The 27,816-nt window shown below is 34.9% G+C and overlaps 1 protein-coding gene across 3 annotated transcripts in view; it reads right to left on the reverse strand.

Annotated features, from left to right (window-relative positions):
* Nucleotides 1-1,818: 1,818 nt before the first annotated feature.
* The window catches only part of SPATA6 (spermatogenesis associated 6), a 183,146-nt gene continuing 157,148 nt past the window's right edge, over nucleotides 1,819-27,816 (reverse strand). For all 3 annotated transcript variants that reach the window (XM_003921583.3, XM_074380783.1, XM_074380784.1), the window contains 2 exons: nucleotides 20,433-20,524; nucleotides 1,819-10,676 (listed from right to left, as the gene is read on the reverse strand). In XM_003921583.3, coding sequence (XP_003921632.1) covers nucleotides 10,496-10,676; nucleotides 20,433-20,524 — 273 coding nt within the window. In that variant the 3' untranslated portion in view covers nucleotides 1,819-10,495. The remainder of the gene's footprint in view (nucleotides 10,677-20,432; nucleotides 20,525-27,816) is intronic.

Genomic DNA, 27,816 nt, shown 5'->3' on the forward strand with positions numbered 1-27,816 from the left:
CACCGCATCCTCCGCCTCCTGGGTTCAGGCAATTCTCCTGCCTCAGCCTCCTGAGTAGCTGGGATTATAGGCACGCGCCACCATGCCCAGCTAATTTTTTGTATTTTTTAGTAGAGACGGGGTTTCACCATGTTGACCAGGATGGTCTCGATCTCTTGACTTCGTGATCCACCCGCCTCAGCCTCCCAAAGTGTTGGGATTACAGGCTTGAGCCACCGTGCCCAGCCCTTAAAAATTCTTATAATATTCAAAACTGATGATATAACATCAATACTCAAAAGGTCCTGACACAGAACACTTTCATTCTTGTTTTATACAATCATAAAAAATTGGTAACCTGGTCCCCAAGCCCACTCTACATCAAAAGCAGGAAGTGTGAAAACATATAAATTCTAAAAACAAAACAAAATTGGGACATATTAGCATGGAGGCAGTCACTGCAGACATAAATGGCTCTACTCTACCTCAACAGTCCTGCATTTAATGCTGGCTGACACAGTAAGTGATCTTCGTAATGGGAAGAACCATCAAATGTATTCACATACCAAAACATCACATTGTACACCTTACATATACAATTTTTGTTTGTCAACTATACCTCAGTAAACCTGGAAAATATATATTCGGTATGTTTCAGAAGGTCAAAATGGACATGATAAAATAGGAAATGTTCTAGTCAATAAAGAACAAATTAAGTATAACTCAGAACTATTTGAAAATTTAGATGTTCAGAACTTAGAGCTCACATAGTGGAGGTTTTATTGCTTTAGGACATTATATTACAAAGAACGTAAAACCTATTGTGACTAATAATTATTTAAAGGCAAAGCAAACTTTCTAATGCCAATATTATTGCCTTTTCCAGTTTAGATTCTATGTAAACATTACTACTTTTTGAGTTAGTTCACCTCTTGACTTTACCTAACTTGAGGTATAACACAACTTATCTCAAAAACCACTTGTGTGAGTCAAACAGTCCTGCAGAGACTTTCAGATGAGAACCTATGGTGCATTCCTGAAAATAAAAAAGATGATCTGATTTTTATGTTTCCTCTCCAGGTTTCCCAGGTCTTCACATTTGGTTTAATAATCAATATGAAGAATTGCAATTTCTGTAATGTGTGTTGTTAGCAAATAATATCTATGGCACCTTAACTGTAATTATCCACATCTGTCAAGAATTCAGGTGTCACTGGACACATTTTCTCTTCATACCTTACAAACGTTAAGAATACAAGAAAGGTTACATCCTTTAGAATCATGAAAACCCTAACTTACCACAGTATTATTCACAGTTTCCAGTGTGTTATTTTACCTTCTGACAAGTTTTATAAAGGAGAAAGGAATAAAACTAACTTACATTACATACAAGATGTTGCCTACATAGATGCCAGAAAGGGAAGCAAATGAACAGCCAGAACATATGGCAGTGAGCTGACAGCATAAAGAAACCAGTTCTGCATGAGCAACAAGAAACATCTTGAAATGTTCAAGACATATGTGTTTTTAGGAAGAAGACTGAAGTGTTTCATAATAAAAACAGGACAAAGTGAACCATGAGTGCTGAATAAAGTTTTAATTAAAAAAGGGTTTTCAGTCTTCAGTGTGAATATACAATATGCTTCACAGATGGATTTTATATTTAAGCCTTATCCAAACCAAAGAAGTAAATGAGACGAATAAAGCTTCTGAAAATGGTACCAAGGCTAAAATGTATGTAAACAATGGAGAGTTCTGTACAAACAAACAAGGAAAGAAGAACAATCCTTCTGCCATCCATTTTTCACTTGCACATTGCGTAAGTAGATTACATAACCTACCTTTGGTGCAAACACCTCTCTCTCCAGTTTAAACATATAATAGACACATATAATTAGGAAACAATCCAAATATCCAACAGAGAAATGGTTAAATTACTTTATATCAATGCAACATTAGCCATTAAGAAACACACTTATGCATCGTTTTAGAAAAATAAAGAAATGTACATATATTAATGTTAAAATAATAGGACACAAACTTTGTAAAAAAAACCTTTAAAATGCAAGAATATTGCAATAAAATGTACAAAAATATTAGCAAGTTTACCTCAGGTTTTTACTTTCATGTAACTACTTCTCTGAAGCTTCCATTAATAGTTTTTATGTAGCATCGCTTTTTTAAAATAAGAAAATAATGGACATTTGAAAAATCTAATTAAAGCTGAAATATTTACCTAGAAAACCTGATATAAAACAAAAATGGTTCTAAGTTTATCAGAAAATATTTTCATATTAATCTTTGATGTCTAAATAGCTTCATTTTTGTTTCAAGACAAGAAAGAATTATTCCTGAAGTTCACTCGCTACAGGCAAACAAGGAATGATAGATAACCTCTCCACTAAAAACACAGGCATCTAGCAGATGAAGCTCTGACATTAATGTATAAGAAGCACACAGGGCCAATGAATATGCTTTTCTAATTTTTTCTTTGAAAAAAGTTTAAAGCAAACACAAAATAAAATCTAAAGCTCTTTACAACATATCCAAAAAGCATGGGTTTAAGCTGGAAAATCTCTGGCAATGAGCTTGGCATTTCAGAGTATCTTAATGCCAGGAAATATTTTTATATACGCAAAATACTTATTTTTAAAAGTTCAGCTGAAATTAGAGTTTTGTGTGAGATCTTTAAGATAGATCAAAAGCATATTGAGAAATATTCTGTATATTTCCTAACAAGGTTTTTTGAAGGTTTTATTGCATTTAGAAGCCATATTTATTTATCGTCATAATCACTGATGTGCTCCCTTACATGAAACTCTAGCTCCAGAAAAGTGATCAATTTGCTGCTCCCAAACACATTTCATTAAACCTTGTTTCCATATCTGTAGCCACTGCTCAATTTTTCCCACTTACAGTAATTTTCTCCTTTTCTACCTATTGCAATTTGACCTGTCCTTCAGACTGAAGTCATGTCCCTACTCTATTCTACTCTATTCAAAAATTCATATTTTTAGATAAATAACTTTAGTTCTCTCCATCGTTTGAATTCATCCTACTCATTGACTCCTTAGTAAATATTAATTCCTTTGTGATATCTTTTACTATGGTCTTTTCAAGTATTTATTTCATCTGCTAAACTAGATTGACACTGAACATTTAAGAAGTAAGCTTTCTTTTTTTTTTTTTAGATAGGGTCTCACTCTGCTGCTCAGGCTGGAGTGCAGTGGTGCAATCATGACTCACTGCATACTTGCACTCCCAGACTCAGGTGAGCCTCTCATTTCAGCCTCCCAAGCAGCTAGGGCTACAAGCACATGCCACCATGCCTAACTAATTTTTGTATTATTATTTGTGTGTGTGTGTGGAAGCTAAATCTCACTATGTTTCCCAGGCTAGTATTTTTCCTTTATGTCATCCAGTGTGTAGTTCACAAGTACTCAATAAACATGCTGAAAGATGAGAAATGGCTGGAGAAACACTGACTGCAAAGCTCTTACCCTTGGCTTTAATGTGATTTTTGGGATGCCAGATGTATCTGCTTAATCATATCAGGAAAATGAAAAGGCATTATTTAAGTACCCAAATATTTTTGGGGGGAAGAAGACAAAATTTAAATTCTATTACAAGGCACACAAACAAAGAAGGATCTTGATGTGATTTCAACACACATTTCCACCTTATCTTGGATTCCAATTTTACCATATTCCCTTATACTCTAACCATATTTAACTTCTTTTTTTAAATTATACTTTAAGTTCTGGGGTACATGTGCAGAACGTGCAGGTTTGTTACACAGGTACATGTGCCATGGTGGTTTGCTGCACCCATCAACCTGTCATCTACATCAGGTATTTCTCCTAATGCTGTTCCTCTCATATCCCCCAAACCCCCAATAGACCCTGGTGTGTGATGTTCCCCTCCCTGTGTCCACGTGTTCTTATTGTTCAACTCCCACTTATGAGTAAGAACATGCAGTGTTTGGTTTTCTGTTCTTGTGTTAGTTTGCTGAGAATGATGGTTTCCAGCTTCATGCATGTACTTGAAAAGGATATGAACTCATCCTTTTTCATGGCTGCATAATAATTCATGGTGTATATGTGCCACATTTTCTTTATCCAGTCTATCACTGATGGGCATTTGGATTTGTTCCAAGTCTTTATTGTGAACAACGCTGCAATAAACATACATGTGCATCTGACTTTATAGTAGAATGATTTATAATCCCTGGGGTATATACCCAGTAATGAGACTGCTGGATCAAATGGTATTTCTGGTTCCAGATTCTTGAGGAATCATCACACTGTCTTCCACAATGATTGAACTAAAGTTCCCTGAATATGCTGTGCTTCTTCATGCCTCCATGCAAGCTATAATGGCCTACCACTCCTCTTCTGACAAAATCTTAAGATCATCTTGTAAGATCAAGATGAAAGGCTGAATCCTTCATCATATCTTTCTTCATTTGTTAAGGAAGTGGTTACTTCCTCTTTCATGCTCCTAAAGTACCCACCTAAACATTTCCTTTATATATTTACTTATATTGTACATATCCATAATACACAACATTTTATAATACACTGTAATATATTTGTAAGAGATCAGAATACAGCTTATATATTTTATATTTATTTATTTTATATTTGCCTAGTGCTGCTGATAGTATCTGTATTATCAGCTTAATTATAAGCAAACATCAATGTTTGCTTAAAGAATGCATAAATAAATAATCTTGCTAACTGCTTATATGAAAGGAGGAAAAAAAAACCATGGGGATTTAAAGGCTAGTCATGGAGAACCCAAAAGGTATATAATTCACATGGAATCATGGGCCAAGCATTATGCTCCCTGGAGTTCGAGGTATTTTTGCGTATTTTTATAAAAAAATCAAATAAAATCAATCCAGATGGTGAAGAGGCCAACACAATGAAAATATTTTAAAAGAAGGAAAAACTAAAATCAGAAAAAAAGTCCCACATGCTCCTTCCCACAGAGGAAGCTGTGAATAGGTGCTAGATTCATTGTTTTCAAACTCGGGCAAGCTTATAATCACCTAGAGAGATTTAAAAATTACAGATGTTAAATTTACTGCATCAGGATCTGCAGAGGTTGGGGTTTTCAACAGGCTTCCTGAGTGATACTGGTCAGTTAGGATTTGGAACCACTGACCTTGAACATAAATAACCAAAAGCCTCACCAGCTTTAGACCTGGATGTTATATAGTCAGGCATATCCCTTGAACAGGTTACTATTAGATATGTCTCAGATATTCTACTTTTGAATCCTATCCCTAGGAAAAGTTCTTTCCAAATTATGACAATTTCCAATTATGTATGGCAAGTAAATTATTGTAAAGTCCCATGCAGTCTTTATTATTAAACATTTCTAGTAAAGCTGTTAACAAATTACAAGTTTACTAATTTCCTTCACTCTTCAATGTAGCAGAGATGGGTTAATAAGCAGGCGAACTAACCAACAGGGACAGAATAAGAACAGAGAAAGCAAATGTTTGGAGCAATTCACAAACATATCCAAATATAGGTGATAGGGATGGAAGCAGCAAGCCACATTGCCATGTATGTACCTATGCAACAATCCTGCATGTTCTTTACATGTACCCCAGAACCTAAAATGCAATTATATATATATACACATATATATAATGTTTAAATAATGGAAAACTAGATTCCTCCAATATAAAAATGGTTCAATCACCGAAAATCAAATATCACCTCTTAAAATCCAACATTAAACTCAATACCTAAGGAATATCAAACAATAGTAGGGAAAAGTTCTATAGACTATTTATGAGAAAATACTAACGTTTGAAAGTAAGTCATAATTCAGACACTAACACTCCCACTGTATGACCCACAAGAGACACTTCACCTAAACTTGAGTTTTCTTGTTTGTAAAAAATGTAAATTATAATCCCTGTTCTACCTAATCCACAAACATGCTATGGAAGGATACAATAAAATAAGTAAAATGCTTGAAAATGATAATGAATTATATAAAATGCAAGTTATTATTTATTATAAATGCTTATTAGAAACAGTTTTTCCAAGGTTTTAAATATTTGGTAGGCAAAAATTCACTAAAGTCAATTTCTTTTTCCATTTTCCCAACATAAACACTTGAAAATACTTCCTAATTCAAAAGCTGGCATCTTTTCTCTCATTTGGCAAAAACAATTTCCCTCCGGGTTTCCAGTGGAAGCGAAATTATTTTGACTGTTTTTGTTTAAGATTATCAACAAAAACCTCTCCAAATTATGCTGCTTCTATGCCAAAACACATTCTTTACGCAGCACAGTTGTAGGAACGTATTGTATGTGAGCCACTACTGGGCCACAAAGGAGAATTGAGATAGCATATTTTTTCTATCCGTTAGGAATATTCAAAATATTTTCAACACGTCCTTGTTAAGTGGTAGATTCCTTTTCAATATAACATTTTCTTTAACCACAGAATATTAAAAACAGAAAAAAGGAACTATGCTAAGTAATTATTTCAGAAAATAAATATTATAGATGAGTCCAATAGATAGTAAGCTATATAATAATAATTATAAATATTATTTATAGAGCACTTACTGAAATGAGAAAAGTTCCTTATCCCCGTCACAGGGCATGTGATGCTGTGGCTCACTTCTTCGGTGCATGCTGCTCATATCGTTAGGGGAAGAATGAAGATGGGCACGTCGTGGGGAGTGCTGACCCAGAGCAGCCTCTAGGGTTGAGTGTTTACAGCTCCCGAAGCCTCAGTGGGTATGTGTTCCAGTGCACTCTTTCAGTTTTGCCATTGCAGGTGGCTTGCATTAATCAGCTCAATTAGACCCTCTACCTTACAGAGGGCTTTCTGTACCCAGGGTTCTTGTCTTAGTGTACTGGAAAAATTGAATCACACGTGGGCTTGGAGAATGAGTGCAAGGTTTTATTGAAGCGTGGAGGTAGTTCTCAGCAGATGGATGGTGAGCTCGAAGGGGGATGGAGTGGGATGGTGGTCTTCCACTGAAGTCGGCCTCCCAGCAGCTAGACTCTCCTCCAACTGCCCCCGGCCGAATTCTGCCTTGTCCCACCTGGCCTACAGGCATCTGCTGGTCTCTGTGTGCTCTTCTGCTACGCTGCTCCTCTTACTCTGCTCCTCTTGATGTCCAGTTGCCTGTGTGTGTTCATCTGCCTGATGTCCAGCTGCTTGTGTCTGTGATCGCTAGGTTTTTATAGGTACAGAATGGGGGGCAGGGTGGGGCAGGGTGGTCTTGGAAAATGCAACATTTGGGCGCAAAAACAGGAGTGCCTGTCCTCACCTAGATACGTGGGCACAGGCCCGAGGGTAAAGCCCTCACCAGGGACCCCGCCTTTCTCTACACAGCACGTCTGTGCCCTGCTCCCTTATCATTACCATGTGCTAGTTATTGTCTTAGGCACTTGAGATGAGTCTACTTAAAAATAAAAAGATGCGTGTGTTTTTGCATGTGTGTGCACATGCATACACAATCGTATGTTATAATCTTCTGAAAAAGGTGATTTCTCAATCACATTGAACATTCCTAAGAGTGATGGAAACGTTCATCTAGCTGAGTTCATTTATGGTCACTTCTGCTGAACTAGGGTGATTAACTTCTACCTCTAACATTCTCCAAATTGGAAAAATATGGTTAATTCTATAAAACGTAAGTGTGCTAATTTTTTTTTTTTTTTTTTTTTTTTTTTTTTGACAGAGTCTCACTCCGTCACCAGGCACCAGGCTAGAGTGCAGTGGTGCGACCATGGCTCACTGCAACCTCCGCCTCCCGGGTTCAAGCAATTCTCCTGCCTCAGCCTCCTGAGTAGCTGGGACTACAGGTGTGCACCACCACGCCCAACTATTTTTTTTGTATTTTTAGTAGAGACGGGGTTTCACCATGTTGGCCAGGATGGTCTTGATCTCTTGACTTCATGATCCACCCGTCTCAGCCTCCCAAAGTGCTGGGATTACAGGTGTGAACCACCACACCCAGCTGCTAAATTTTTTTTAAATCCAGGAAAACTTTCTAGGATCGAAACTGGTTTTAGAGGACATACTCTCAAACTAAATTTATTTTTGTTTTAAAAAATAATACCTTAACTGTATAAAATTTAAATGGATAATATTCTCTAACTGTACTGATGTGTATAGCTTCATGCTATTAATATTTACCAGGAAATTTTCCCCCAACTTTCAGAAAGACAGTAACCTTAATCCACAGGAAAACATCTTTCAGAATATCAGATTCTAAAGTTTCCCTTTCAGAAGCCCTACTTTTTGCAGACTTGGTCAGAGCCAATGGGAGATATAGGTGTAATAAGTCATTTCTGTGGTACCTATTCACTCAGGAGATTTTGGTAGTAGTAAAACATTTTCTTTGAAAGTCATGTTTGTTCTTTTCACCAAAGAGCAACTCTTAAAAGACTTTTTAATTTATTTTCCCACAGAAAAACACTGAGGATATATATATTTGTAAAAGGGCATTATTTAATGCTGACCTTCAAAAGCTTATTGTAAAATACCTCACCGTATAATCTACAGCCAGAGGGCAACTCACCAATTGTGTAGTCCAGTATTTCTGCAGCCTAGGTATCCACACGTACCTGAGGATAACATTGGCAGGTAGTGTGAGGAGCTAGGGGAATGGCGGATGGCACCCAGAATAACGAATAGTGTTACATGCTAAATTTAGTTTAGAAAATTCTGAGTTAATTCAGTAAATATTTAAGGAATGTCAACTACATGCCAGGCTGTCTACTAGATATTAGAACAAAACAGATTTGTACCAGAATTTTCTTAAAGCCTCTAACACTAAAGGCTAGTGTTCACAATGAGCATGGTCACCATATACCCTAGTTTGCTGTAGACAGCCCCAGTTTATAGGCACTGTTCCAGCATTAAAATCATCTCTTTTTACTTCTATAATTCTACATAGGACTCTCTGAAGAGGTGTAGGGGTGTGTGTGGGTGTGTGGGTGTGTGTGTGTGTGTGTGTGTGTGTGTAGCAAACAGATTTTCCTAAACTTGCATGACCAATTACATTACATACTTCTATCTACATTCCTACAATCATCTCCTAAAACAGTGGTCTCGGTACGCAGAACATAGTTTGGGGTCTACTCCATTCTCAACATTTGATAGCTGAGGAAACAAAGGATCTGAGAATAAAACAGACTCAGCTAGACACAGGACACTAAAGCCTAGGACTCCTGGCTCATAGAGAGAGCACCAATGCTCTTTCTGACACATCACAGACTGTGATATTAAAGCACTCTTAACATGGTTAACAAGTTCTATTACAAAAATAAGTCACCAAGTTTCACATTTTAATTTCATTTTAAAGGAAGTTCATTTTTTTCTTCCTCAATCATAACTGTAAAATTAATCAAAAACAAAGTCAATGAGAAAATACCTTTTAGTCAACTCTTAAGACTATAATCCCAGTTCACTTACCCTACTCTCTCCTTTCCCTCCCCTCACTCTCCAGTAATTATAAAGTAGCTGATTTCTTTATATCTTCAAAGTATTACTAGCTTCACAGGTGTGTGTTGGGTGGGCGAGGAGAAGTTAAGTCTATCCATAAATCAACAAAATGTTCAGTGTCTACCACAAAGTGTTCTGCTGTAATATTTTACACTTTGGTTCCAAGTGTTTTTTTAAAGTGGGGATACTATAATAATTTCTTGGGCCATATGATACTTACACAAATCCCAAAGACTCAAATTAAAATATAATTCCATTATTATTTTTGAGTTTCTATAAGCTTACCAACAGAAGCTATTTTTTGATTCTGGTTGTACCAAAATGTTTGGCCCTAGAAAAATATCATGGAAAGAATTCTGTATTTAAAAACTAGTTATTCAAATTTTTGATTATCCTCGGCCACTGATATTTCTAGATAACTGCTAAGCATTTTAAGCAACTTAGGTACTTCTTTCAGAGAAAAATGAGTGAATGGTTATATAGTCTTTAAAATGAAAGTCAATGAGCTAAGAAATATAATAGCCTGTTCTAAAAAAGGAAAAGGTAGAAAATGTTAGTTAAAATAGTGTTTAAACTTTTAGGAAATTCATTTCTGTATATCATTTTGTTCATCGCCAATAAAAGGTAATCAATATTAATTAAATATTACACAGATAAGATAACCAGTTAAGCAGATGAAAAGAAAATTACAAGATAAGAGAGAAAAACATTTCTAGAAAGGAACATTTTTGGATTTGTAGATGGTAATTTGAGATGTACATGTAACAGAATATCCTTCTCACATATTGGAAGTTGTGACTGTGTGACAGAGCTTTGATGTTTACAACACAGCAGACTCTTCTGTAATAATTATTTTAAAAGGCTTGCCTATGACAATTTCCCATTTGAAGTAATAAACTTATTCAAGTCTAACTATTGTACTTAGTTATAATCCCATTTAAAAAAAAGAAATACAGATATTGATCGTATCAAACATTTTCATTGAGAAGCTGACACGGACACTCATGCAGTTTACGTGGATGTTCTCAGAAGCTTTCCTGTGTATGAGAAACAGAACTACAGGCCTTTTTGTATAAGTTTCTGTACATCTTGTCCATGCTGTTCTCAAAGATGGGACGGTGGGATTTTCCTTTGTAAGAGGCTGCCCTGTTGGACCAGTATTCGCCATCGTCCAAATGGAAAGTGCCCCGTGGTTGCTGACATGAGCTATAAAAAGAGACATAAAAGGTACAAAATAATAATGAAACAAAATTAGAGATAGTACTATGTAAATCAAGTATTTATTGAGTACTGCATGGGTATTTAATACTCTGCTGGGGCTGTGAAAAATAAAACACAATAATGCCTGTGCTTTCAAAGAGGGACATTTTAAAAGCGGAAGCAGAACTATCTGTGTAAAACTGTTATAAAACAGTAAAATGAAAAGTTTGTGTTAGAGTTAAAAAGGAATTCAGAGAATAGACACAGGTGCAGCATGATAAAAGCAGAACACAGGTGACCTGGTATGGCCAGCATAAAAATGCATCGTTGCTAAAAGTCAGGCACACTTGAAACTGAATTCCAGCTCAGTCCTTTATAAGCTGTGAGACCTTGGGCAATTTATTTAACTATCCAGAATCCCAGCTTTTTAAACTTTAGTTTTACAGAATTGTTTTAAAATTTAAACATAGAAGTTATTAAATATGAGACATTAAACTAGGTACTTTATATATATTTAAGAATACATCTTACAACACTTAGAATTTGGTAGATACAGAAATTAAGACTCAGTGAAGTTAAGTGACTTGTCTAAGACTACTCAACTAGCAATTGGCAAAATGAAAAAGGAGACCGTGTGTGCTCTAAGGCTCTTTCTACTACGCCATGCTGCTATTGCCCTCAGAGTAGAAAATTAGGCTAAATAAGAACATTTGTGGAAAATGGAAACAAAGCAGAAGAGTTTGAAGTGAAAGGATCAACTGTAGTTTTGAGGGTCTTAAAGAAAAAAGAAAGTAGGAGACAGGAAGGGAGGGAGGGGGAGAGACAGCAAGAGAGACAGAGCAAGAGAGAGAGAGCACACGTGCATGTAAGTGAGAGCGAGCCTGTAGAAAGCTAATGAAATAGACTTATGATTGATTGGGCTAGCTGTGATGAAGACAGAAATAGAAAGGCAACTCTTTCTTAAGGATTAATAGCACTTTTATGCTATCAGTGTTATAATTTTACTAACATAAATATTAAGTTCTGGAATTATATTTTTTATGGATAAAATGTTGAGTTTCTTTTCTTTTTTCTTTTTGTTTTTTTTTTTTTGAGATGAAGTTTCACTCTTGTTGCCCAGGCTGGAGTGCAATGGTGCAATCTCCACTTACTGCAACTTCTGCCTCCCAGGTTCAAGCGATTCTCCTGCCTCAGCCTCCCTAGTAGTTGGGATTACTGGCATGTGCCATCATGCCTGTCTAATTTTTTTGTTCTTTTAGTAGAGATGGGGTTTCTCCATGTTGGTCAGGCTGGTCTCAAATTCCCGACCTCAGATGATCCACCAGCCTTGGCCTCCCAAAGTGCTGGGATTACAGGCCTAAGCCACAATAGTCAGCCCAAGTTTATTTTCTTATATAAATAATTGACCTATTTCAATTAATGAAATAATTTTTATAGATTAGACCTACCAGGTCTGTTAGAGATTGCAAAGTTTCTTCCTGAATACACACAACCTACAAACCAAGATTAAACCATGAAAAAATACAAAACCTGAACAGACCAATAATGACTAACAATATTGAAGGAGTAATAAAAACTCTCTTTAAAAAAAAAAAAGCCCTGGATCTGTGGCTTCACCGCTGAATTCTACAAAATATTTAAAGAAAAACTAATAAGAAGTCTACTCAAAATATTACAAAAAATTGAAGATACAAGAAAACCTATTTTACCTAGCATTACCCTGGTACCAAAATCAGAAAAAAAAAAACCACAAAAACAAAAATAAATACAGGCTAATATTCCTGATGAACATATGCAAAAATCCTCAACAGAATATCAGAAAATTGAATTCAACATGAAAAAGATCATTCACCATGCTCAAATGGAACTTATTCCAGAGATGCAAGGATGTTCAACATGTGCAAATCAATAAATATGATACATAACATCAACAGAATCAAAAACAAAAAAGTAAAATCATTTCAATGGGTGCTGAAAAAGCATTTAATACAATTCAACATCTGCTCATAATAAAACCCCTTCATAAACTGGGCATAGAAGGAACATACCTCAAAATGATAAAAGCCATATATAACAAACTCATAGCTAATATTATACTGAATGGGAAAAAAAATAAAAAGCCTTTCCACTAAGATTTGAAGATGGATAAAGATGCCCACTTTCACAACTTATATTCAACATAGTAATGGAAGTCCTAGCCAGAGCAATTAGGGGAGCGAAAGAAATAAAGCGGATCAAAATTGAAAAAGAAGTCGAATTATCCTTTTCTACAGAAAATATGATCTTATACTTAGAAAAACATAAAGACTCCCCCAAAATTAAAATGAATAAACACATTTAGTAAAGTTGCAAAATAAAAAATTAATATGCAATAATCAGCATTTCTATATGCCAACAGTAAACAATCTGCAAAAGAGATCAGAAAGGCAATCCCATTTCCAATAGCAAAAAGAAAAATAAAAAAGAAAAAAAGAAAAAAAATTTGGCCGGAAAAGTGAAAGATTGCTAAGATAAAAACTATAAAACACTGATGAAAGAAACTGAAGAGAACACAAGAAAATGGAAACATAGTCCATGTTCATGGATTGGAAAAATCAATATTGTTAAAATGCCTATACTACCTAAAGCTGTCTACAGAGCCAATGCAATCTCTATCAAAATACTAATGACATTCTACACAACAACAACAAAGAAAATCCTAAAATATATTTGGAACCACAAAAAAAAAAAAAAAAAAAAAAAAAAAAAAAAAAAAAAAGAAAACTAGAATAGTCAAAGGAATCCTGAGCAAAAAGAATGAAGCTGGAGGCATCACATTACCTGACTTCAAATTAAACTGTGACACTACATTAACCAAAACAGCATGGTACTAGAATAAAAACAGATGCATAGATCAATGGAACCGAAAAGAGAATGAAGAAATAAATCCACACATTTAAAGTTAACTCATTTTTGACAAAGGCACCAAAAACATACACTGCAGAAAGGACAGTCTTTTCAATAAATGGTGCAGGGAAAACCAGATAGGCAAGAAAAATAAAAACAGTGCCTATCTCTTACCACACACAAAAATCAAACTAAAACGGATAAAATACTTAAATGTGAGACCTGAAAGGATGAAATTATTAGCAAAAAATATTGGGGAAATGCCTTAGGATATTGATCTGGGCAAAGATTACTTGAGTAACATCTTAAAAGCACAGGCAACCAAAGCAAAAATAAACAAATGGAATCTTATCAAGCTAAACAGCTTCTGCACAGCCAAGGAAACAATCAACAAAGTAAAGAGATATAATACAGAATGGGAGAAAATGTTTGCAAGCAACTCATCTGACAAGGGATTAACAACCAGAATATATAAGAAACTCAGCAGCAAAAAACAAAACCAAACAAATAATCTGATTTCTGATTTTAAAATGAGCAAAAGATCTGAATAGATATTTCTGAAAAGAAGAAAGAAAGTAGTCAAAAGATGTATTTTTTAAATGCTCAACATCACGAATCAACTCAAAACCGCAATAAGAAATCTCAACCCAGTTAAAATGGCTTTTATTTTAAAAAGACAAAAAAAATCATGCATGCTGGTGAGGATGTGGAGAAAGGGGAATGCTCATACACTGTTGGTGGGAATGTAAATTAGTATAGTCTACTATGAAAAACAGTACGAAGGTTTCTCATAAAGACAAAAACCACAAAACACTACATATAGAACTGCTGTATGATCCAGTAATCGTACTGCTGGGTATACAGCCAAAGGAAATAAAATCAGCATATCAAAGAGACATCAGCACTCTCATATTTATCACAGCATTATTCACAATAATGAAGATATGAAATCAACCTAAGTGCCCATCAGTGGATGAAGGGGTAAAGCAAATGTGGGAAATGTATTCAATGGAATATTATACAGCTGTTAAAAAAATCTATTCATTAGCAACAACATGGATGGAACTAGAGGACATCATGTTAAGTGAAATAAGCCAGGCACAGAAGGACAAATATTGCATGTTCTCACTCATCTGTGGCAGCTAAAAAAGTTGATCTCATGAAGGTTGAGAGTAGAATGATGGTTACCAGGGACTTGGAAAGGGAGGAGGGAACAGGGGGTTTGGTTAATGAGTAGAAAAATACAGTTATCTCATGTCTGTAATCCCAGCACTTTGGGAGGCCGAGGTGGGTGGATCACCAGGTCAAGCAATGAGACCATCCTGGCCAACATGGTGAAACCCCATCTCTACTAAAAATACAAAAAAAAAATTAGCCGGACATGGTGGCACATGCCTGTAATCCCAGCTACTTGGGAGGCTGAGACAGAAGAATCGCTTGAACCCAGGAGGCGGAGGTTTCAGTGAGCCGAGAATGCACCATTGCACTCCAGCCTGGGCAACAAGAGCGAAACTCCATTTCAGGAAAAAAAAATAAAAAGAAAAGAAAAATACAGTTATAAAGGAGGGATAAGCTTTAGAGTTTGACAGCCCAGTAGGGTGACTATAGTTAACAATAATTTGTTGTATATTTCAAAATAGCTAGAAGAAAGATTTGGAAAGTTCCCAATACAAAGAATTGATAATGTTTGAGGTGATATCCCAATGACCATAATTTGATTTACTACACACTATATACATGCATCAAAATATCATATGTACCTTGGGTATATGTGCAATTATTATGTACCAATGATTTTTTAAAAAATAAAGAGAAAATTTAAATTACTCAAGATGAAATTCTCATGAATAATTTCATAACTGAAACATTTTTATTGAGCATATCTGTATTATCAATATCCTCAAAATAATGCAAAAACAAACAGAAAACAGTTTTTATCAATACCTTTCTATAAAAAAACAAGTGTTAAAAATTCTATATAACAGCCATAATAGAAGAGATCATATTCCAAACACAAATTTAAAATTATTTTTATCTTTATTTTTCTTCTTTTGTGGCCAGTTCCCATTTACATGAAGTATCACTTCAGGCCTGGTCATTAAAATTTGGGCTGCTGCTGAAATAGAGTAGTGATGCGAGAAACACACAACAAGAGAATTTTAAATCTCCTGAAAATGGAAGAAATTTGAAATGAATGTAGAAGGTACTAAAAGGAAGAATAAGCATCCTCTATGGCCCTGGGGATTGGCAGGGCTATCATAGCAAATGTCTAAAATGTATTAGATGCCACACGATATGAAAGCAAGGAGGAGGTCTTATGGGTTGTAGATTCCTTCCCTACTTATCTCCCCAAACCAAACGTTTTGGAAATAAGGAGTCATTTATTCAGTTCTTGATAAGAGATTTCTTTCAAATGAGTTTCAACTTAAAGGTGATAGAAGACATGAGACAACTATCGTAGATAAGTTGATACCTGGAAGATAACATAGGAAACTGTGTTATCCCACTCTGCTCTTCCTGTAGAAAAACACCGAATATCTGCTAGACCCCATGGCTGAAAACCTCAATGTGTATATAGACTTTAAAAAAAAATTATTGAGTGCTGAGCATACTTTTTCTTGAGAAAAACACAAAGAAATAATTTTTTTTTTTTTTTTTTTTTTTTTGAGACGGAGTTTCACTCTTGTTACCCAGGTTGGAGTGCAATGGCGCCATCTTGGCTCACCGCAATCTCTGCCTCCTGGGTTCAGGCAATTCTCCTGCCTCAGCCTCCTGAGTAGCTGGGACTACAGGCGCGCACCACCATGCCCAGCTAATTTCTGTATTTTTAGTAAAGATGGGGTTTCACCTTGTTGACCAAGATGGTCTCGATTTCTTGACCTCATGATCCACCGGCCTCAGCCTCCCAAAGTGCTGGGAATACAGTGCTGGGAATACAGGCCGGTTATCGCGCCTGGCCAAGAAATAATTTTGATCTCTTTATTAATGATTTTTATTCGCTAAGTCATTGTCAGACTTTAATTCTTTAAACACGTTTTCCTTTAGCTTTGAATGTAGCTGCCTTGAAGTGTGCTGAATCTAACATCTAGACTTCCTCAGAGTTTCCAGTAATTCATTTTTCATGTATATGGGTCATACTTTCTTCTTTACATGTCTCAAAGTTTTTGTAGAAAATGATGTTTCAGATCTAGTTGAAACTGCAGCAACTCTGTATTCCTTTCAATTCTTTAATGATTTGCCCAAACTGATACTGTGAACTGTTTCCTTCATACTGTATAGCTGCTTGTTTCTCTCATTTTTTTTAATAGTTGCTATTTTATTTTTATAGATTTAGGGGATACAAGAGCAGTTTTGTTACATGAATATATTACATCATGGTGAATCTGGGTTATTAGCTTTTAGTGTACTCATGGTTCAACAGTGAACCCTAATCAACAGGTATTTTTTTCAACCCTATCCTGCCTTTTAGAATTTCCACACTTTCCCACCTTTTAGAATCTCCAGTGTTTATTATACCTTTCTTTACGTCCATGTGTACCCATTGTTTAGCTCCTATTTGCAATGGGAACATGTGGTACTTTACTTGGCTTCTTAGGGGCTACCACGGAGTCAACATAGCTTAGTGACCAGTAAATGACTAGTCAGAGCCAGTAAGCCTAGAAGGCTTCCATATTTTGCCAATGGATCTATATGTGGCTTTGAGAATATAGTCAAAGTTTGTCTAGTTTACAAGTCTGCCCTGGATTTTACTTTCTCCCTTTACAAGGCTTCACAGTCAGTCATAAATTAGTAGCTCACTAAGGCCTTCACCAATACCTCTCAAGCATATGAACAGCCTTATGCATGAACATAATCTTCTACCCAACCAGGAATAAGCAGAATTTTATCGAGGCCAGCCAACTGTGGTCTTCTCTCAAAATCTTTACTGTCTGCTCCAACCAGTATTAAAACTTCATGTCTCCCCTGCTTATTGCCAAAAAACCACTACTGTTTCTGTTAATGGAATTTCCCATGCTCTGCTCTCCATATAGTTAGCTATTTTTGGGAGCAGAGCTGCCAGTATTTCAACATGAATTCCCTAGTATAACTTTTTTGCAATGGAGCTGGGAAGTGGTAGATGGGGATGGAATCTCCAGGATATAATGTCACAGACTCTAACTGTTCTTACTAAGATTCAGCAAATTTTTAAAGTTAATTTTTAAATTGATACATAATTATACATATTCCTAAGGTACATATGATATTTTGATGCATGCATGCAATACGTAGTTAATCAAATCATGATAATTGGGATATCACCTCAAACATGTATCAATTCTTCATATCGGGAACATTCCAATTCTTTGAGCTGTTTTGAAATATACAACAAATTATTGTTAACTATAGTCACCCTACTGGGCTGTCAAACTCTAGAGCTTATCCCTTCTTCATAACTGTATTTTTCTACTCATCAACCAACCTCTCTTCACTCCCATTGCCTCCTCCCCTTCCCAGTCCCTGGTACCACCATTCTACTCTCTACCTCCATGAGATCAACTTTTTTAGCTGCCACAGATGAGTGAGAACACGTGATATTTGTGCCTGTCTTATTTCACTAAACATGATGTCCTCTAGTTCCATCCATGTTGTTGCTAATGAAAAGATTTCATTCTTTTTTATAGCTGAATACTATTCCATTTCTTTATTATTGTGAATAATGCTACAATAAATATGGGAATGCTAATATCTCTTCAGTATGCTAATTTTCTTTCTTTTAGATAGTATAATGAGTGGTTTTTTTTGTTATATGCTTTTGGTCAATTCCAAGAGTTCTTAAATTGTTGTTTTTGACAATTCTGTTCAGCTTGTTTCTTTTGGGGAAGAGGATTTGCTGACTCCTCACTCAGTCATTCCAGAGGTTCATGCAAACAACTTCTTGATGCCTGTGTCAAACAGCATCTATAGAGGGTTGATAGTAAGTCAAGACTGAAAACTTTTTTGACTTCTGCTGATAGAAACCTCAAGGCTAGCAAGGAGGTAATTACTTTGAGTGTAGTTCCTCTAATCTTCGAGATGGAAAGCAGAACAGAGGACTTCTTGGCGTAATATATAATATTACTTGAGAATAAAACTAAAATAATATCCTAATCATTGCAATAGCTTCTGGAGCTAATATCAAAGATACTCTTCTAAAAGGTCTTGAAGGACTGACCATTTCATATAATTGATTCATATATATGAACCTTACATATATATATATATGAGAAGTGGCAAAAATTATAAAGTGATCTCAAAAATGTGTAAGCAGAACTTTTCTGACACTCTGCTTAACTCTAATTTGAGAGGCACCAAATTGTTCAGGGTGATTAAAAGCTTAATAACACTGCTTGGTGGCTGAAAAAAGCACCAGTATTGGGGTTTACGGCAAACTTTAAATTGATAGCAGCACTCTTGAAAATGTAGTCTTTATCTACATTAGGATTACCCAAGATATTCCAATTTTATTTTATCTTATTTATTTTGTAGAGATAGGTTCTTGCTATGTTGTCCAGGCTGTTCTGAAACTCTTGGCCTTAAGTGATCCTCTTTCCTGGGTCTCCCAAAGCACTGGGATTACAGGTATGAGCCATTGCACCTGGCCCCATGATATCTCTTAAAATATAGATTTCCACGTCTATAAGAACCAGGATCTGTGGGGGTAAAAAGTGGAAATCTATATTTTTACAAAACAATTTAGATAATTTGAAAATAAGACTCTTATATCAATTCTTCTCACTTTTTGCCCAAATTAGAATTAATTATATGGGTTAAGCACCCAAAATTGGGATGCTAATCCATATAACTATCTAGGGAATATGTCTTTACCAAAGAATAACGAAGGGTAAAAAAAAAATCTTCCTCAGGATGTGTACTTCTTTTCCTCTTTGGATTACTTCTTCTTCAAATTTGCCTATAATAAACTATTTACTTTAAAGAGAAGCCCAGATTGCTTCTTGTTTGAGAGGCAGTAACTTTGAGAAAGGAGGTCACACTCCCACTTATGCTCTGTGTAAGGGGCAAAAGGAAAAGTCCTCACATGTTCATAGATGGTCTAGCTTAGCTTACCAGAGTAAAGATCAGAGACTTGAATGCAAAACCCAAGTTAGCAATAAAAAATATTACATTCTTTGGAGAGAGAGAGAGAGAGAGAGAGAGAGAGTGTGTGTGTGTGTGTGTGTGTGTGATTTATTAGACAGGAAGAAAGAGAGAGAGAAGACAACTCCCACGCTGTTTTGGGAGTGAAACCCAGAGTGGGAAATCCCTGGAGCTTTGTTTCTTGTCTTTGTTCCTCAGGAATCTCAGGAAAGTGAAAACTGTGTTATTTTAGTAACTAGTGGTATAGCATCCAAGAAGTCAAAGAACCTTTGACTGTATAAATCCCAAATTTACAGTTTTTAATACTGTATTTTATGGCATTAACACAGAGCTGTCAAAAGTCTTGATGAGATTTGCTCAAATAAACTTGTATAAATGTTATTAACATTTTTCAAATTTTAAGCTAGAAGAACAGAATTTGCTCCTACAGAATTTGATCTTAAATTATTAAAAAGGTTGGCTCATGGTCTAAAATTATAACTTTTTTTTATATTAGAATTCATACATTCTGAAATATGTAAGTTTTCAGGACAGACAAATCTTAAGTAGGATGAAAGGCATGGTTAATAATTGACTATATTTGTTTTTATGGATAGGTTTCAGTAATGCAAACATATTAAAATATTTAATAGAACTTTAGAGTTAAAAATAAGAATATACTAATTATCCTTTTGAGTTTAAATTTCCTACAAATTCAGCAGATTATAAAACAGCTATTTTTATAAGAACTATGAGAAAGATATACATATATATCATTCATACCTATACTCGGGGTCACTGTCATAGGCAGAGTCTCTGTATAAAAGACTTCTTTTCAGTTCCAGTTCATCATCTTTCTCTAGGTCTCTCTCATCCTGAAAAATGTTAAAGATTTCCATTAATTCACTGTCTCATTGTCCCCAAAATAATGCTGAGGTTTCTTCAGAAAATGTTCTTCTCCTCCCCGTATAAATTCAATTTATAAGAAACTGAATTAAATGCTAGTGTTTCTTTGGGAAAAAAAAGTTTAAGTGAGGATTTACTATCCTTTTCAATAAACCTATATGGTTTTATTATAGTTTTTGCTAATATTGGTTATCAAAGACTAGGTAACCAGTTATAACTCTTGAATCCATAAAAATATAGGACTGAATCCTGTGTCAAGACATGTAAGTTAATAATTTACATTGTTATATGAACTCTAGAGATTGTACCTGCATTCTGAGGAATAAGGATTTGAGAAAATTATCAGATTTATGGCTTATGATGAGTTTCAAGTGTGGATCTCTGAGTTTATCCTACTTAAGAGTTTATTGAGCTCCTTAGATAACAATTTTCTTCAATTTGGCAAGGACCATTATTTTTCTAAATATTCCTTCTGTCCCTTACTTTCCCTGCTGTCTTTTTGGAATTCTTATTACAGGTACGTTGGCATGCTTAAAGGTATCCCACAAATCCGTATGTGTTCATTATTTTTATTCTTTTTTCTTTCTGTTCCTCACATTTGCCATTTCGCTATTTTCTATGTCTATTTTCTACCTCTCCATTGTTGCCTTCTTTTGTTTTGGAAATTTTTCATTGTTCATTTTAATTCCCTAAACACTATATTTTTGAGATATTTTCTTAGTTTACACAAGGATACAAGAATTTTAACATGCACCTATGACTTACAAAGGAAATGACTTAGACTTATTCATCACAAGCCAAAATGCAGTAACAAGCCAGAAAAGGCAAAAATGAAAGGCAAGGTAATTTGAATGAAAGTATATGGTTCCCCCAACCTTGTACGGGCAGCCTGTTCTTAATTTCTAATAGACACATACAAGGACATTACAAATAGTATTCGGAAGAGATGGCTTTGTTAACCATATCATTCACAGTTAAGTTCATATGTATGGTAATTTTATATAATTTTATATCAAATACCTTTCTCAACTACTAGCCAATATCGTTGTGTTCCTTAGTCAAACAAGAAGAGAAATAAGCAGAACTAATAACAAAAGGAACTAGTAAACACAAATAAGGATTAGTAACGGGTTCATTCATTTTATGTAAGAAATCAGCTGAACATACATTGTGAAGAAAAATGATTTTAAAAACTTGCTGATGGCATGAAACTAGGAAGAGAGCATTATATAATAAACAATAGTTTAAAAATCACAGAAAATATGCATACACATTTAGAATTGTTATAGTTTCGCAGCATTATCATTATGAAGTAACCTTTATTTCCATAACTGCTTTTTTTTCCCTTTAACCTTTTTTGGTCTACTAGTCATATAGATATAACCACTTTCTTTTAGTTAGTGTTTTAATGGTATATATTTGTCCTTTTATTTTCAGCCATTCATTATTATTAGATCTTTTTCTTGAATAGTATATTATTAGATGTTCCTTATTTTTACCTATTCTGAGAAGTCAATGAAGTGGAACATTTAGTCTATTATCAAAGAAAATGTAATTGCCCATAGTGAGTGTGAAAGACTTGGCAAAGAAAAGAAATAAACAGGATAGCTGTCTTAAAGGGAGTGAAAACATAACCACTAAAACTATTCCTGTAGAGTAGGGATATCATAGAGGGGAATTCAGACCTGAGAAACAAAAAGGAACAGATTAGCTTAAAGGTTATTCCTTTCAAATGTTCAGACTATATTTTGTGACACTATATATATATATATATACATATATATATATATATATATATATATATATATTCTATACATGTACCCATCTTTTGTAAGAGTCCCTGTATAGAGTATTTTTTCAAAGGGAAAGTTATTCGAAAACGAGGAGGCAAAAAGCATTACACCTTATTATAAGCTATTAACTATTTATTGGTCTTCTCTTATTTTGCATATCTTGTAATTTTGTGTTGAAATCTGGAAATTTTAAGTAATAGAATGTGACATATATGGAATGAATATTTCCTTATTTACATTCTGTCTGTTCTATCCACTGGTGACTGTGGGATACTGACATCTCTATTACATTGCATATCTATTTCTTCTTTCTATCAGTTTTGCTTACATTATTAGAATGTCTTTTAGGTGCATGTATATTCGTAATGGTCATATCTTCCTCACAGTTTGACCCTGTTGACATTATAAAATTTTTTATTTGTCTCTAGTAAAAAAAAATTCTCTTAAAGTTTATTTGTCCAATATTTGTTTAGCCACTGCAATTCTCTTATGCTGTTTGAATGATATGTTTTTGATTCCTTTTACATTCAACTTATTTGTGCCTTTGAATGTAAAGTGCATCTCTCGTAGACAGAATATAGTTGAACCATGATTTTTATCCAGTCTCCAATATTCTACCTCCTAATTGGAGTGTTTAATTTTTTTTTTGTTAAGACGAAGTCTCATTCTGTCACCCAGGCTAAAGTGCAGTGTCGAGAACTAGGTTTATTGCAACCTCAGCCTCCCAATTTCAAGCAATTCTCCTGCCTTAGCCTCCCAAGTAGCTGGGACTACAGGCACATGCCACCATGCCCGGCTAATTTTTTTTATGTTTAGTAGAGATAGGGTTTCATTGTTTTAGCCAGGATGATCTTGATCTCCTGACCTCGTGATCTGCCTGCCTCAGCCTCTCAAAGTGCTGGCATTACAGGCGTGAGCCACTGTGCCCAGCCCTAATTTTTTAAATATCATGAATTACCTATGAGACAAGATTTACATTTGCCATTTTGCTATTTTCTATGTCTTTTTTCTTCTATTTCTCCACTGTTACCTTCTTTTGTGTTAGGTATTTTCCAGTGTTCATTTTTAATTCCCTATACACGATATTTTCGAGACATTTTCTTAGTAGTTTCCACAAGGATAACATCTTAATACAGAAGAATCTAAGTTTAGATGATACCAACTTAATTTCAACTGGATATGGAAACTTTGCTCCTTTGTATTTATAATCTCTCCCCTTTATTTAATTGCTTTTACACCAATTATATCTTTATATAATATGTTCCCAAAATATATTTATAATTATTGTTTTGTGAGATCATCTTTTAAATCAGATAGAACTAAAGAGTTACTAGCAAAAACTGCATTTAGTCTATCTTTTATATTTACCTAGTTACCATTATCACTGCTCTTTATTTCTTCCTGTGAATCTGAGCTACTGTCTAGTGTCCTTTCACTTCATTCTGAAGAACTCCTTTTAGTATTTCTTGTAGTGCAGATCTGCTAGTGATAAACCTCGTTTTATTTGAGAATGCCAATTTATCCTACATTTTTGAAAGACAGTTTTGCTGGATATTCATGGTTGACAGTTCTTTTCTTTTCAGTACACCGAATACATCATCACACTGCCTTTTGGACTCCATAGTTTCTGATTTAAACCAGTTTAAAATCTTATTGAGGAACACATTAATGTGATGAATACCTTCTCTCTTGCTGCTTTTAAGATTCTCTTTTTGTCTTTGGCTTTTTCAAAATAACTTTTTTCTAGATTTAGGGTCTAACTCTGTCACCCAACCTGAAATACAGTGGCAAAATCATAGCTCACTGTAGCCTTGAACTCTTGGGCTCAATTGACTCTCCCGCTTCAACCTTCTGAGTATTAGGGATTACAGGTACTTGCCATGATGCCTGGCTTAACTTTGGCTTCATTCTTATGGTTTATTATGAATCTCAAGTGCGGATTTCTTTGAGTTTTTCCTACTTAAGAGTTTATTGAGCTCCTTAGATAATATTTTTCTCCAATTTGGGAAGGACCATTATTTCTCCAAATATTCCTTCTGCCCCTTTCTTTCCCCATCTTTTTCTGGAATTCTTATTACAGGTATGCTGGCATGCTTAATGGTATATCCCACAAATTGTATGTGTTCATTATTTTAATTCTTTTTTCTTTCTGTTCCTCACACTGAATTACCTTACCTGACTTGTCCTCAAGTCCAATTGTATTTTCTTCTGCCTGCTCAAATGTGCTAATGAGTCCTCCTAATACATTTTTCATTTCTGGAGTTTTTCACTTCAAAACATTTTCATTTCTGAATAAGGTACTTGTCAACTTGAGAATTTTTATTTGGTTAATTAAAAAATAGTTTATAACTTTTGATTGAAATGTTATATTTTATGAGACATAATTCTAACACTTCATTTCTTCAGAACTGCTTTCTTTTGGTTCCTTGAATAAATATATTTAACATAACTGATTTACAGTCTTTGTCTATTGAGTCCAATGTGTAAGATCCTCAAGGACAGTTTCTAGTCATTGCTTTGTTATCCATTTCCACTGTTTATTGTTGTTTATTCTAGTTCTTAGTTTCATGATTTTCTTCGTTCTGCAAAGTCAATATTCTTTTTGGGGGGTGATCACTGATATCTCTATACTGTTAGCTGAGTCATCAAGTACTGATTGGACAGACATTTCTATAAATCCTTAGAACCATCAAGTCTCCCAGTGTTTGCTGAGTGGCTCTGTATATTGGGAGTACACTTTTAACAATTAGCCTAACCCTTAACTTCTTGTTTATGCACAGCCTTAAGGTAGGTTGGAATCGAAAGCTTAGGGCCTTCTTGTCTTTTCTAATCAAGTACATAGCCCTGGACATATGCACAGTCCTACAAATATGAGTGGTCTTCTAAAATCCCAGGAATATGTGGTAGCTTTTCAAAGCTTTATTGGTCTATTGTTTAATTCAACTGCTATCCACCATTTCTGTTTGCAATGAGGTTAAACAATCTCCCCTCCCCTCCGCTCCCTTCCCCTCCTTTCCCTTCCCTCCCCTCCCCTCCCCTTCTTCCTTCCTGATGGAGTCTGGCTCTGTTGCCATGCTGGAGTGCAGTGGTGTGATTGATCTAAGCTCACTGTAATCTCCACGTCCCAGGTTCGAGTGATTCCCTTGCCTCAGACTCCAGAATAGTTGGGACTACAGGCACGCACCAAGCCTGGCTAATGTTCTGTATTTTAGTAGAGACAGGGTTTCACCATGTTGGCCAGAATGGTCTCTATCTCTTGACCTGCCTAATTCGGACTCCCAAAGTGCTGAGATTACAGGCATGAGCCACTGTACTTGGCCAATTGTTTCTTTAAAAAATGACCTCCATGGCAAAAATTTCGCACTGGGAGAGCTCTCACTCAAAATGGGGTCTTCCAGGCAATCTCCAGACAGGTCAAATGGTGACAATTCTCTGGGAATGGTCTTTAAAGAAACCCTAACTTTATTCTGCCTCTGACAGTGCCTGCCAAAATATTGGTTTTCACTGAGAATGTGGCATGTCCTTTTATCAAGCCTACTATGCAGCTAGAGAGCAGGAGATGGGACTACGTCAAGTTAAAATGCCACAAAATTTACTGTCCCTACCAATATTCAGCTGTTTTTCATGCTGAAGCATTTGCTTGAGTTTCTAGAGATAAAGCCTAGAAACCTGTGACAGCCCCCTAGGACTGTGGTCCCAAGGAGTTTTTTACTCTCATGCTGTATTAGTCAGGATTCTCTGGAGAAAACAGAACCAACAGGATGTATGAGTGTGTATACTTCAAAGACATGGACACTTCATTTTTCAGCCATGAACAGAACAATTAGGCAGAAGATCAACAAGTAAATGGAAGACCTAAACAACAGTATAAATCAACCTGACCTAACAACATCTATAGAACATTCCACCAACAATAGCAAAATACATATTCTTTTCAAGTGCCTATGAAAAATTCTCCAGGAGAGACCATATGTTAGGCTATAAAGCAAGTTTCAAAAAATTTAAAAGAACTGCAATCATATAAAATATGTTACCTGGCCACAATAAAATGAAATTAGAGCATAATATAGGAAGAAAGTTTGGGTAATTAATAGATATGTAGAAATCAAATGATACACTACTAAATGACCAATAGGTCAAATAAAACATCACAAGGACACTGGAAAATAATTCAAGAGAAATTTAAATTAAAACAAAGCATATAAAACTTGATAATGAAAATGAGGTAGTGCGTCTAGAAAAACATGGCTGTAAACACCTACATGAAAAAAAGAAGATCTCAAATCAATAACCCAAAACTTTCACTTCAAAAACTAGAAAAAGAACATAAAACCAAATGCAAAACAAGTCAAACACAAACATTAGAATGGAAATAAATGAAATCAAGAATAGAAAACTGGATAAAACCAATGAAAACCAAAGTTACTTCTCTGAAATCATAAAATATTTGGTAATGTTTTAGTTAGATCAATAAGGCTGTAATCACTAAAATCAGGAATGAAAAATGGGACATTACTAGAGGTCTTATAGAAATAAAAGGATAATAAGAAAACATATGGAATACTTGTAAACCAAAATAATTACAGCAGTGGCTACAATTATATCTATAATGAAAAGAACAAATTACTAGAAAGATAAATGCTGTTTAAACAGATCCAAGAAGAAACAGGAAATCTGAATACACCTATAACAAAGAAAGAGACTGAATTAGTAATCAAAAAAACTTAACACAAAGAGCTCAGAACCAAATGGTTTCATGGTGATGTATTCAGCCAGTATTTAAGAATGAACACCAAATCTTTACAACTTCTTTCCAAAAATTTAAGAGGAAGAAGCACTAACCAACTCATTCTATAAAGTCATTATTCCTTTGATACCAAAAGCAAAGATACAAAGATAACACAAGAAAAAAACCTGAATACCAATAAATTTTATGAATATGGATGCAAAATTTCTCATTAAAATACCAGCAAGCTAAATCAAGCAAGACATAAAAAGGATTATACACCATATCCAAGTGAGAATTATTCAAACAATGCAAGGCTGACTCACATGTAAGGCTGACCCATAGGAAATTCAATTAATGTAATAAATCATATTAATAGAACAAAGGACAAAATGATAGATCATCTCAATAGATTCAGGGAAAACATTTGACAAATACCAATGACACTCAATAAATTAGGAGTAAAAGGAAACTTCTTCAAGATAATAAATGCCATCTATAAAAAACAAACAGGTAATATACTTATTTGTAAAGGAGTGAAATCTTTCCCCTAAGGTCAGGAATAAAACAAGGATGGCCATTCTCCCCACTTCTATTCAATACTATATTGGAAGTACTATCCAGGACAATTAGCCAAGAATATGACATAAAAGAAATCAAGATCAGAAAGGAAATCAAAATATTTCTACTTGCAGATAAGATGATTCTGTATTTATTAAAATATTACACACACACAAAATAA

The sequence above is a fragment of the Saimiri boliviensis genome, chromosome 11 (assembly GCF_048565385.1).
Source record: "Saimiri boliviensis isolate mSaiBol1 chromosome 11, mSaiBol1.pri, whole genome shotgun sequence".
NCBI lineage: Eukaryota > Metazoa > Chordata > Mammalia > Primates > Cebidae > Saimiri > Saimiri boliviensis.